Genomic DNA, 12,650 nt, shown 5'->3' with positions numbered 1-12,650 from the left:
CCGCTCCCATCGGGCCGCGCGCTGCTGCGATTCAAATCCGGCCAATCAGAGGGCGCCGTGCGGCTGAGCGTCGCCACGCAACGTGTGTGGCGTGCCGGAGCGTCACGGACCATCGTCGTCCCCATGGAGACGCCGACAGGAACGCCCAGGCTCCAGGTGCGGGGACGAGGCCCGGGGCGGGAGGCCGGGTCCCGGCCTGCGCAGTGGGGGCCCGGGGGCAGCCGGGCAGGCCCAGAGCCCGGCGGGGCGGGAGCCCGGGCTCTGGCCTCGCTGCGAGCCGGGGACCGCGGGCGGTGTAGGGCGGCGAGCCCCGGGTGGCGCTGGGGCAGGCCCCGAGGGGAGAGAGCCCCCCCACCCCGCGCGTGCTCTGGGGACCCGCTGCCTAGGACGTTCCCCTGGGCGGGTTTCCCGTTTCTTTCCCTCCCCTGCTGGCTGCAGGGTAGCTGGGGCCGGTGTGGTGCAGGATACCCGGGATAGTAACGAGACGGGGGGGAGCTTTTGTTTACTGATAGCGGAGTAACAGAGAGCATGTAAAAGTGTTCCCTCCCCCACCTTGTCTCGCTGCTTCCCTCCGAGCCCGGGCAGGAGAGAAGGTGCCCATCGCACCCGAGTGCCTGAAGCCTGAGCCTCGAGGCATGAGCCTTCCCGGGGCTTAAATTTCTACGTCTTGAAGTTACTGAGGACAGCAGGAAATGGTTAATTTTCTGTCAGCAAGGGACTGTCCCCTAGGAAAGTATCCTTAGTGCTGAAACCGAAAGTGTGGTCATTGGGACATGTGACAACAGCCAGAAAGCTAACAAACAAGCCCAATGAGGGACCCAAAGCGGGTACATTAACGGGCCAAATGCCCTAGCTTCATGTTATTATTTACTATAGTAGTTATCCGTCCTTTAGATTTATACAAACTACAAGAAGAATAGTCCATCCACTGCTCTGGGCACCCTTGATATAAATATATCTATTTAACTACCCCAAAATAAGCAGATGTATCAGTTTCCCTAGATCAGCTTAATTACACAGCAGCAATATGACTATAGCAGAAATGAATCAATCCCCCGAGTCCCACCCTCTGCCCTACTTGTTTCCTCTGGACCTCGGGAGAAAAGGTGGTGCCTCTAGTGGGCCCTGAAGGCTGAGGAAGTTGGGCTGTTTCAGACCTGGAAAGGAAGCAAGTTCCAAAGGCCCAGGGCCCTCACAGAGAATATCCTGCCTGCTAGCCAGTTTCCAAATAGTTTTAATATGGAGAGCATACTACAATGTCTAATCTCAAGGTGACAAAGGCATGGGTGATGGTTGCAAGGCCTGCATCCAAAAAAAAAAGGGGGAGGGGGGGGCGGGTAGGGTGCATTACCTCCTAGCTCTCCATAGATGGGGAAAAAGGCTAACTTGGCAATAGCAGCTACCTGATCTTCTAGCAACAGCCATGATCTGATTGCTCTGAAGATTGCAAATCCCAGCCACCAAAGGCAGGACCACACCTCAGTCAGTGGGCAGAAATAACCCACTCATCTCTTCTGGTTGCTTTTGTCAATCAACCATCATCACCTCAGTCTTATGTGAACTGAATCTCAGCCAGTTAGCCCTCATCCATGCCCCAGTTTTTCCGTGACATTAAGTAATACATTCAACAGCTCCTGATAATCAGTGGGGTGGAGATGAAGAACATTGGACCTAAGAGGTGGACTAATGTAATTCTCAGACTAAGAATGGGATATGGACTAGGCATAATATTATGGGAAGAGAGTTAGTGTTGGGAGCCTGGGGTAAAATAAAGACTAGGGTTAAAAAGAAGGAAGAGGCTAAATTCAAGAGGCATCATACTATGTAGCATCCTGGCTGATGTTCCCTTTAGTTTTTTTACATCCATGTGCAGAATGAATTTTGTTATATGCACCAATATGGAGGTGATGTGTGGCTGGGGTGGGGCCAAGGGGTTCAGAGTGTGGGAGGGGGCTTAGGGCTGGGGCAGAGGATTGGGATGCAGGGTAGTGAGGGCTCTGGCTGGGGGTGTGGGCTCTGGGGTTGGGCTGGGAATGAGGTGCTTAGGGTGCAGGCTGCCCCACGGCTGCAGCAGGGAGAGAGGATTCCCCCCAGCTCTCTCTTGCCTACAGCAGCCCAGGGCTGGGGAGAGCACCTCTCCGCGGTGGCAGCTTCAGCAGGGGCAGGGCCAAGGCACCTCTCCCCCTGCGTGGCTGCACAGTTTAGAGGGAACTTAGAGCCTGGCACTGGATCAGGAATGGATAGAAATGACAGACATATCCAGGGGTGAAAGTAAGTTAGAGGACTTACCAGTACACTGGAGTCCTGAGTAGGGGGCATGGCCTCAATCGGAAGAGGCAGGGCCTTAAATCCCCAGGCCTTTAAATCACTGAGGAGCCCTGGGGGCTCCCGGCTGCCACCGCTACCCTGGGGCTCTGGCAGAGCTTTAAAGGGCCTGAGGCTCTGCTAGGGTAGCAGCTGCTGGAGCCCCAGCTCTTTAAATCCCTTCCAGAGCCCCGCCCTCGCTACCCCAGGGCTTCAGCAGCAGGGCTCCAGTGGGGATTTAAAGGCCCGGGTCGGTAGCGGCGGCTGGAGTTCTGGGGCCCTTTAAATACCCACCAGAGCCCCGCTGCCGCTACCCCAGGGCTATGGCAGCAGGGTTTAGGCAGAGATTTAAAGGGCCCCGGAGCTCCAGCAGCCGCTACTGCCCTTTAAATCCCCTCCAGAGCCCCGCCGCTGCTACTCCAGGGCTTCAGCAGCAGGGCTCCAGTGGGGATTTAAAGGGCTGGGGCGGTAGCAGCGGCTGGAGCTCTGGGACCCTTTAAATCCCCGCTGGAGTCCCACCGCCACTACCCCAGGGCTTTAAATTGCTGTCTGGGAAAGCCAGTCCTGGTACGGCGCACCGGCTCTTACTGGTACACCGTACCGGTGCATACCGGCTTACTTTCACCTCTGGACATATCCCAAACAGTGTAACTTTATCCTGGACAGATACCTGCCATCGCTGTCTCTTTTTTACACTTTGGCCACACTTATATAGCTTGCCACGCCAGTAAAGTACCACTGAATTGAAATTATTTCAGTTATATATGTTCTGGATTTATTTGGTCTTAAACTTGAAGGGCTTTGCCTATTTCTCGGTTGGGAGTCCGATGAACAGGATGGAAATTAAGGTCAGTGTTTGGGACAGGATAGGTCAAAGATTGCTCTTCAGCTTGCAGGACTCTGTGTTTGGAATACGGACATAGTAGAGAGGCTGAAGGAAACAGTTATTCTGGCATTCTTCACATGTAATAATATGACAAGACCAATTCTTCATAAATAGACTTTATTTCTTTACATCTGTATAGCTTAATTTATTGTATAGTTTTGAATGTGTATCTCACATTATAATGAACCTGGCTTCTTTCCATATGCTGTTCCAAGATCAGAAAATGTTGGAATGACACACATTTTAATAGAGCAAATTGGTTGAGTAAGTGTCAGGCCAGATCCCCATGTGACACTACTGTAGGGTCTAGAAGGATGAAGGAGCAGCTACCATGTCGAACAGAAACCTGTTGTTTTACAGGTAGTTCTCCTATGAACCGCTGCATCTTTGAAGTTACTAATTGTGGGTGTGTAGTAGTCACAGAAAATAGGACTTATTGAATCTGAAAAGAGACTACCAACTGAGAAAGAAGTTGTACCGGTTAATTAATTAATTAATTAATGCTGTTGAATCTTAAATCATTTCTTGCAAACAAAACCAGACTCTTTCCCAGTTATACTAAAAGACAAGATAGATAAACAGATCAACAGCACATATTAGCACTTTTCTTGTCATGGTTATGATTTTTTTAATTAAATAAAATGTTGGATAAGATCGTTATGTTCCAGTGCTAATAAATGTTAATAGAAATCTTGATCAGCTCTCAGAAGAAAGTAAGATCATTTCCAAGTTGTGTTTTTCCCAGAATATATTTAAAGATTTTGTTGTACTGTCAACCCAAAGTGCATCTATTACACCTCGATGAAGGCTACTATTTACAAAACATATAATAAACCAGCACAATTATCAGGATAATCTCATTGTAATTTTCTGCATTACATGTTTATGTACCTAATAAAAATATTCCAAGGTATTAGATAATCCAATATGCAATCAAGTCAGATAACCTCAAAGCCTGAGACATAAGAGTACCACTCCTATGTATAAAAAACAGTTGTGAAAATACTCTAACGGACATTACAACCTGGCCTAGTACCTCTCTGGTCACCAGCTTAGTGCAAGTCGGTCCTATCGCAGGATGCCACCTGCTTCCAAGCCAAAATTTATGACCCCAGATTGCAATTTTGATGGCTTCTCAGTGATAGTTTTTCAATGAGGTATCTGCTACAGCAGGTGCATACTTGGGGGAGGTTTAATTAGGAGCAGTGGAGGCTTGATTCTCTTCTCATTCACATTACTGTAAATCAGGAGTAACATGGAAGTCAGTGGAACTACCCCAATATAAGACTGATGTCAGGGCCTGAATTACACCTCATTGTACTCAATGGAAAACACCCACTGACTGATCAGGCCCTAAACAAGTGCAGAATCAGGCCAAGGAAATTTAGACTGAATATCAGAAAAACATACTAACAGTGAACTCAGACTGGAATAATCTCCATAGGGAAGAACTGAAAGGCCCAATCCTAGGGACATTTCAACTAGGATTCTACGGTGAAATCCTTGCTCTTATTGAAGTCTGTTGCAAAAAAGTGCCATTTACTTCAGTAGGCTCAAGATGTTACCCTACTTATTAAATATATAAAATATAGACACTTATGCCTATGAACTGACATAAGCACAATGTACCATCATGTTATAAGCAAAATAATCAAGTTTCCTGGTTCCTCCCTAAAGCAGTCAAGTGAAATCAACACAGATAAATGGCCGTTGGACTTAGAAGATGGTATTACAGTGAGTTTTATCATTTGGATTAAATCTGCCCTTCAAATACTGGCTTGCAAAATATGACATTTCTCCCTTTTACAGTGTTTTAATTTTTTTCTAAATAATTTCATGCTAAAATATCAACTTGTCCCGATTTAAAACCATTTCACAATCTGGTCTCCAACTTTAAAGTCATATGTACAAAAAGCAGTGCAATATAAAATGGTTCACTCTTGAAAACCCCTCGAGTGAGTGTCTTTCCCAAGAAAAACATTCATTAAAAAATCTCATCACCTTCACTGATCCAGTGCTAATGTTACTTGGTATTTCTCATTTGCAGCAATGTAACTAAAAATCAATCTCTACTTAAAGTTTAATGCCTATGTAGTTATTCTTTCCTAGAGGACATTGGTGTTGAATAGAGAGCCAGTGAGAAAACCCCAATGATAGTTAGACTAATGACAATGGAGATGCCAACTGAACCAACTATTTGAGAACGAGAGAGAAGTGGTGAGGAAGCTAAGAGCCAGTCACGGCGAGCGTTCATGTCTATAAAGATGGCCTCCATTTGGAAGTGTGTGCCAATGATCCCACATATATGGAAAAGCTGGTGGCTGTGCCCTGCAACAGAGTCAAAAATATTTAACAAGAAATTTCTCTGGGTTTCATTAAAATACACCTATGACAGCTTAGCAAGTCTTATGTGCAAAAATTCTATTTATTTATTTTACTAATTTATATAGCTCTTATTGTGATGCTACTAAACTAAGACAATTGTCCATTTAGAAACTCACTGAATCCCTGCCTACCATAAATCAAAGTTCTGGGTATATTGCTTTGTGCTGTGGTTCTGCCAGAGACTACAAGCTAAGTAGGACTAGACTGGAGCTCTGCTTGGATGGGAGATCACCAAGAAACACCTGTGTGCTGCAAGAACTGGTACTGGTGAGTTAGTCTTTCTTCCAACTCAGTACTGTATAGCATGGCACTATGGTGTAGATTTTTGGATGGCAAAGGACCACTTTGTGGTCATTAAAGATTCTATGATACTTCCTGAAACAGCAGGTCATTGGAGATGGCTTCTTGCACAACTGTGCATGGTTATTCTAAGCATGAGCGTGAAACAGTGAATGCATTTTCCCGATATGAACCATTTACTCTGCTCCAGATATATTATATCCCTCATGAGATGCCCAAGCTTCTGTGCTCTTAAATGCTGGAAATAAAGAATAGTAAAGACAAGAATCACAGTGTTCTGCACTCACCAATATAGTCAAAGCATCCCGGTGCAAGTCTCTCAGGCAGATGCGCAGCAAAAATGAAACAAGTGAGGAAGGCAAACACACTGTGCCTGTAGTGGACTGGGATTACGCTTTCCATGCAGCTCTCCCCAGTACACAGATATAGCTGAGATATCAAAAGGAAAAATTACACATGGGGGTACCAAGAAAAGGAAAGTTAGAGAACTACTGAAGAATACCTCTTGATTGGGGCCAGATTTGCTGCTCTGCTAAGGTCACCTGGCCTCATAAAATGGTTGGAGGTGGCTGGTGGAGTAGTTACCCCGCACACCAGAACTTTCCACTAGCAGAAAGCTTGCACAGGTAGTTCCCCTGCCTCCTGTGCTAGCCACTTCTTCACTTCCAGTGTAAGCAGAGAGTGGGGCTAGGGCGGGGGCATTCATACATTGGGGCATGAGTGGGATGGACAATGAAGTGGGTGAGGCTATATCTGAGTCTTATTCGCCACTGGTGTAAGGTCCCTAAGGGTCCTTATGCCACTGTTGTAAATTAAAGCCTTTTTCCTGGAGCTTCAGTTTAGACTGTGGCCGGGAATCAGATCAGCTCCTCAGTCAGCTCCTGTGTCCTCCCTGCTAGGTCACAGTGGAGAATCAAGTCCAGGCTGTCTATATTTAATGGCTTTCTTGTCTGTTGCATGTTTTCAAAGAACTTACCACCTATCCCTGTAGCCCTGTATACCAAGATGATGAGGCTTTGCCATCTTAGTCTCAGGACTAAGAATGGCCACTTGGTCAGGCTGGATTATTGTATGCTGGGATCTGGAACACGGTGGGCAGAGCCCAGTAGTAGATATGAGAGCAGATGCAATCATCTCCATTTTATGCAAATTATGGTCCAAATACTGATGATCTGACTCAGATTTTGCTCAGGCAGAACTCCCACTGACATCCAAGAATTGGGCCTAGGGGCAGCTTTTGGGCTCATGGTAAATTGCCAGTATGTTTGAGTGCCCCTGTACTGAGCACAAAATAATCTGTACATCAACAGGTATTTGCTAAAAATAGCCAAACACAGTTTTCTAACCCGTATAGTTTTCCTTTAAAAAAAAATAGTCTGTATATTTTCCTAAATATGTGCAGTCTCATGTTAATAGGTGATAGTTACTTCACTGCAGGAAGCTAATGTATTTTATGGCATCTTAATAAAGGTTGAATGTTCAGTGCATACCCTGTAGAAGAGAGGGGTGCTGTCGAACAGGTACGGATATGCAAAAGCCAGCGTGCGAAGAGTTTTGCTGAGCGTGGGCTGCTGTATCTCAGGAAACCTACATAAAAAAGCATTTCAAATTACAAAATCAAGGCAAATAAGGATTGTGCAACTGCCAGGGATATTTTCGAAGGAACTGTGGCTTGCAGAATGTGCTTTTTGTGGAAGTTTTTTGCACAAGCCATATTTTCATAGCTGTTGTAATCTATACTAGCATACAAAAAGCTGTCTTTAAGTCCAGAAGTGGGGCTGGAGAAATTGAAGTCAAATTACAGCCATCCTCAATTTGTTTATGCAACTAATTGTTGTAAAACATGTGGTAGACAAACAAGCCACATAAATGTCCATGTTTGTTCGAACAATGGCCTTGTTTATAATGTATCAACCAATCTTTGCATAATTCAGCTGATTAAAATTGTGGGCCTGGCCCAACCCTTCGAAAGGCAATGGAAAGACTCCCATTGCCTTTACCATGCATGGATCAGGCCTTTTGAGACAGGGCACCTACAATCATTCTACACTGATCATTCCCCATCGATTCCCCACCTCCTCGGCTCTCATGTTGTAGATAAGACAATTAAATTGAAAATAGCTGAATTGTGCACTAATACAGGAGCATAGCAGGCCAGTCATCATTAATAATAAGGAATGACGAATGGAGCAGAGGGATATCTTGATTCTACAGTTCAGCAAACTGTTCCATGTTGGGCCTCCAGCCTGATTGCTAGTATTGTGGTGTGATGCTGTGTCATTGAGGTGACAGAGTCCAGCATAAACAGACACTAGGAGCAGTGTTGGAATTGCTGGTTCCTTGTGTGGTTTACTATAAAAATCTTCCCAATTGTTTTCTGCAGACCACAGTGGAATTAGCAGCATATTGAGGAGCCTGTAGCCATTTCCATGATGGCTGAATCACACAAATTTATTTCCCAGATTACAAGATTCTTACCATTGTGTAAAATCACACAACAGAAAACAAATCAGACAATTTTCTAAGCTCTGATTGGCTAAAATGATGTCTCTTCTAGATGTAGATTAGCATGCACCAGGCTCTTCAACACAGACTCTGAGCAGTTTTGAAAGCATGAAATCTTTTTACATCATCTTGGCACACATTTCAAAGCAGTATTAATGGCCTAAGGCAAAACACTGAGAAAGTGCTTCCTTTAAAAATTTAGCAACATATATCATACGTCAGCTGGAAAAAACAGAGTTTACTTCTTTAAATAGTTGCCAAAGTTATAGTTATTTTGACCTGAGTTTTTGTACTGCTTAATCACAGGAGCTAGATATTGAACTCAGTGTTGTCATAAAGAGAGATCTATTTATATTGGATTACAAGGCCTTGGTCACTGCTGTTGATTCATTAATCACTGGTGTTGATTCATTAAGTTGAATCACAGTTTGTTTATAATACATGACATATCTCAGAATACTTATATTTTACATCCAGCCAAGATTTTGTAAATGCAATATTTCAGGGAATCCAAACATATCAGCTAAAATCCAAAATAAATCTGGCCCTTATTACCTTTCTATGATATCACGGTTATAATGGAGGTATGGCACACCAAGCCTGTTGGTTACAATCATATGGTAAATGAGAAGGAAAGGGTATGTTTGGGTGGAGAAATATATGCTGGAATTTGTTAGCACGACAAAGAAAATTGTGGAGATGCACTTTATACTTAGTTGGTGCAAAGTCTAAACATAATTTAACGGTCCTCAGCAAATGTGCAAAGAGCTGAAAGAAGTGGTAATTGTGCCAAAAAGGAGAGTTAGAAAGAACACCTCGCCTTTCTGCAGAAAGAAACATGTTCACAGGTGACTTTCATTTACTCTGATGAAGAGCCTGAGATTCCAAACCAAGACAGAACCAGGAAGAGACACATTATTGCTCAGTGGTTCACATACTCAGTTCATAGTAAATGCAATGTATCACAATTCTATCCAGATCAGAAATCCAGTTGGAATATCAGTGATCGCAGACACTTCACTTATCCCTTAGAGTCAGATTCCTCTTTATGTCTGATATGGCAGCCACTCCACACACAGGACTCCCAGTGCAATGAGCCCAATTTATCTGGTGTCATTTATAAAGTGGGTGTAAAATGACACCATACTAATTTGGTAACATCAAGCACCCAGTTTGCATTGGTGAACGAAGATGCCAGTTGCAGGGCACCTCTCCATGTGATTTTTCTCATGGATTGAGCAGAAAAGGCCCAATGTTTACAAAGGTATTCAACCTCACAGGCAAGGCCAGTGGGAGGTTATGGGCACACATCTTCAGTAGTCTGTGTTTTCACTTGATTTGAATTATGAAAGATCTGCTCCCTCGCCGTTAAGAATTTTCCATACGAAAGAGCTCTACTACCGATGCAACCTCAAATGTACGCTGGAAGGAAGCGAAAAGAGTTCAGATAGGTTGTGAGTGGCCCTGCCCTAATGGGCCCAATCCTGTTCCCCTGACCTCAGTAGGAATTTTGCCACCAAGTTCAGCGCAAGTAGCATATGGCCCAGTTTCTTTTTCACAGCCATTCATTTGTAAACTTCATGTGCATTTGCATGACAATTACTGCAGTGCATAGCCCTGATCTGATACTCACTAATCAAGGAATGAACACAGTGTCCCTTGGTTTTGTATTTGCATTTTATTTATTTTAAAACTAAAACCAAAAAAACCAACCAAAGATGAGGAGTGGACGGTACAGATGGGGATGAAACCAGATAATTTCCAACCCCAAAATTCCTGGAAGAGAAAAATGGAAGCCTCAGTTAAAACTATTATTTGCAACTCTCGTGGTACTCTGGGATATTTAGTTGTGTGAAAGTGGTTTCTCATGGCAGACTCAACTGTGTTTTTCTACCTTTCATTTCTTTTAGCATCCTAAAAAGAGAAGAGACCGGCCTTGATCCTGTAAATCCTTGAGCGGTATAGCACAAGTGGAGGCTACATGTGAGGGCAAGGAAAGTTAAGCATGGGGTGTAGTATGGCGAAAGTAAGCATCCGATCTCCTTCATGCCTGCTCCCAGCGTGGTTACATACAGTGCATTGAATGGGTGTGTCTTGATGCTAATTTGGGTCTTCTTAACTCTGCACTTCTTTCTTACGTCTTACTCTTGCGATCAAGGAGAACTAATTTAGTAGCCGCACAGCAGCTGTTCCACTGCTGCAAAGTCAAGTTCCTCACTGCTCCTTGCACCTTCTCCATGCAGCACTCTGTGCTCAGGTCATCTAAGTGCCAACTTCTCAGCTCGTTTAACGCCCCCTCCCTGCAAAACAATTCTTTGTAACTATCTGGACTTTCTGAGCAATGAACTAGAGCAGTGTCTATCAAACTTTTGTACTTGTAACTCCTTTCACACAGCAAACCTATGAGTGCGACCCCCCCCTTATAAATTAAACACACTTTTTTTGTATTTAACACTATTATAAATCCTGGAGGCAAACTGGGGTTTGGGGGTGGAGGCTGACAGCTCACAGCCCCCCATGTAATAACCTGGTGACCCCCTGAGGGTCACAACCCCCAGTTTGAGAACCCCTGAACTAGATACTTACTAGCGCTCTTCAGATCAGATGTGTAGCTGGCAAGCTGGCCCCCAACAAAGCTCTGACACAACTGGACTTCTGTGAAAGCCTGTTGTAGCTCTGCAGACTTTGGGTATGAAAAACGATGATGGTGAAGATCCTATTGGCTTTCTTTTTACCCTCCTTGTAGGGTGCTGAGCTTCAGGTGCAAGTGTAGCTTCCATACCGTCCTGCATGTCATCATGCCATCCATTCAAATACTGCTACTATTTGCCCCGCATTTTGCTGCTACTTCTTAGCAATGTACAAATCTACATTTACTTCCATTTCTGAAACATAACACCAATTCTTCAGCCCAGGTGCGCAATAATCCATGGGATCTTATGTTCTGCAAAAAAGTTTAAGTGAGATGCAACAAATCCCAGAAATACTTCTGTTTTCTTTCATATGTCCAGTCTTTATTCTAGATCCATGTGGGAATCTGAAGGGAGATTTCCAAGTATGCAAGAGATATTGAGATGTGACTGCTGCACAGATGTTGATTCAGTGAGTGAAAAGGATATGGGAAGAAGTAGGAAGTTCTCAGTGAGAGAGCAATGGAGACATCCTGCTTCCCCTAAAAGTCAAAAATGTTTGTTTTAAGCCATTTTTATACACTTTTACATTTGACAAGTCAGTATTCGTAAAGTACATAAAAGGAAAAAATGCTTTATTACTGACTCACCAACCAACTATCCAGTATTGAAAGAAATTCCTGAGACGCTGGTAAGAGCTGGTACGGTAGGTTTATAGAAACCCATTAACTTTTTTCTGATGACCATGATAAAGTTCCTGCCTTCATCAAGAAGTTCCATCTTCATGCTGATACACTGATTCATATTCCTATTGATCTTCATGAGGAACAGTATGAAGTGGTTACGATGGATGGATACATAGAATCATAGAAATGTAGGTCTGGAAGGGATCTTGAGAGGTCATCTAGTCTAATCCCCTGTGCTGAGGCAGGACCAAGTAAACCTTATTCTGCTGCTGTCGCTTTCCTTTCCTTAGAATCATGAAATCTATCCTTTCATGGTCACTTTCACTCAAATTGCCTTCCACCTTCAGATTTGCTACCAATTCCTCCCTGTTGGTCAGAATCCAGTCTAAAATGGCTCTTGCCCTGGTTATTTCCTCCCCTTTCTGAAATAAAAAGTTGTCCAAAATACATTCCAAGATCTTATTGGACATTTTGTACTTTGCTGCATTATTTTTCTAACAGTTGTCTGGATAGTTAAAGTGCCCCATTACTACCAGGTCTTGTTTTTTGGATATTTCTATTATTTGTTCTAGAAGTGTCTCATCCACTTCTTCTTCCTGATCTCATGATCTATAGTAGCCCCCTACCATGATATCACCCCTATTTTTTTTCCCTTTTATCTTTCCCCAGGGATTTTCAACTGGTATGCTTCTCACCTCCTTCTAGACCTCAAAACAAGTGTATATATTCTTGATATATAATGCAACATCTCCTGCCTTTTTCCATGCTGGTCCTTCCTACACAATATTCCAGTCATGAGATTTATCCCACCAAGTCTCTGTGATGCCAATTAAGTCATAATTTAGCTTGTGTACTAATATTTGCAGTCCCTCCTGTTTATTCCCCATACTTCTTACATTTATGTATAGGCCTGCTTGTTGTTAAAGGCTCCAAGTACCCTGAGGAATCCTACCA

At 43.9% G+C, this 12,650-nt stretch overlaps 1 protein-coding gene across 3 annotated transcripts in view; it reads right to left on the bottom strand.

Annotated features, from left to right (window-relative positions):
* Window positions 1–3,296: 3,296 nt before the first annotated feature.
* The window catches only part of PAQR5 (progestin and adipoQ receptor family member 5), a 38,904-nt gene continuing 29,550 nt past the window's right edge, over window positions 3,297–12,650 (bottom strand). For all 3 annotated transcript variants that reach the window (XM_074966638.1, XM_074966637.1, XM_074966639.1), the window contains 4 exons: window positions 8,936–8,980; window positions 7,366–7,462; window positions 6,163–6,304; window positions 3,297–5,518 (listed from right to left, as the gene is read on the bottom strand). In XM_074966638.1, coding sequence (XP_074822739.1) covers window positions 5,286–5,518; window positions 6,163–6,304; window positions 7,366–7,462; window positions 8,936–8,980 — 517 coding nt within the window. In that variant the 3' untranslated portion in view covers window positions 3,297–5,285. The remainder of the gene's footprint in view (window positions 5,519–6,162; window positions 6,305–7,365; window positions 7,463–8,935; window positions 8,981–12,650) is intronic.

This window comes from Natator depressus, chromosome 10, assembly GCF_965152275.1.
Source record: "Natator depressus isolate rNatDep1 chromosome 10, rNatDep2.hap1, whole genome shotgun sequence".
Taxonomy (NCBI): Eukaryota; Metazoa; Chordata; order Testudines; family Cheloniidae; genus Natator; species Natator depressus.
The sequence above is the reverse complement of the archived record's forward strand: the minus strand, read 5'-3'. Positions and strand labels throughout refer to the sequence as shown.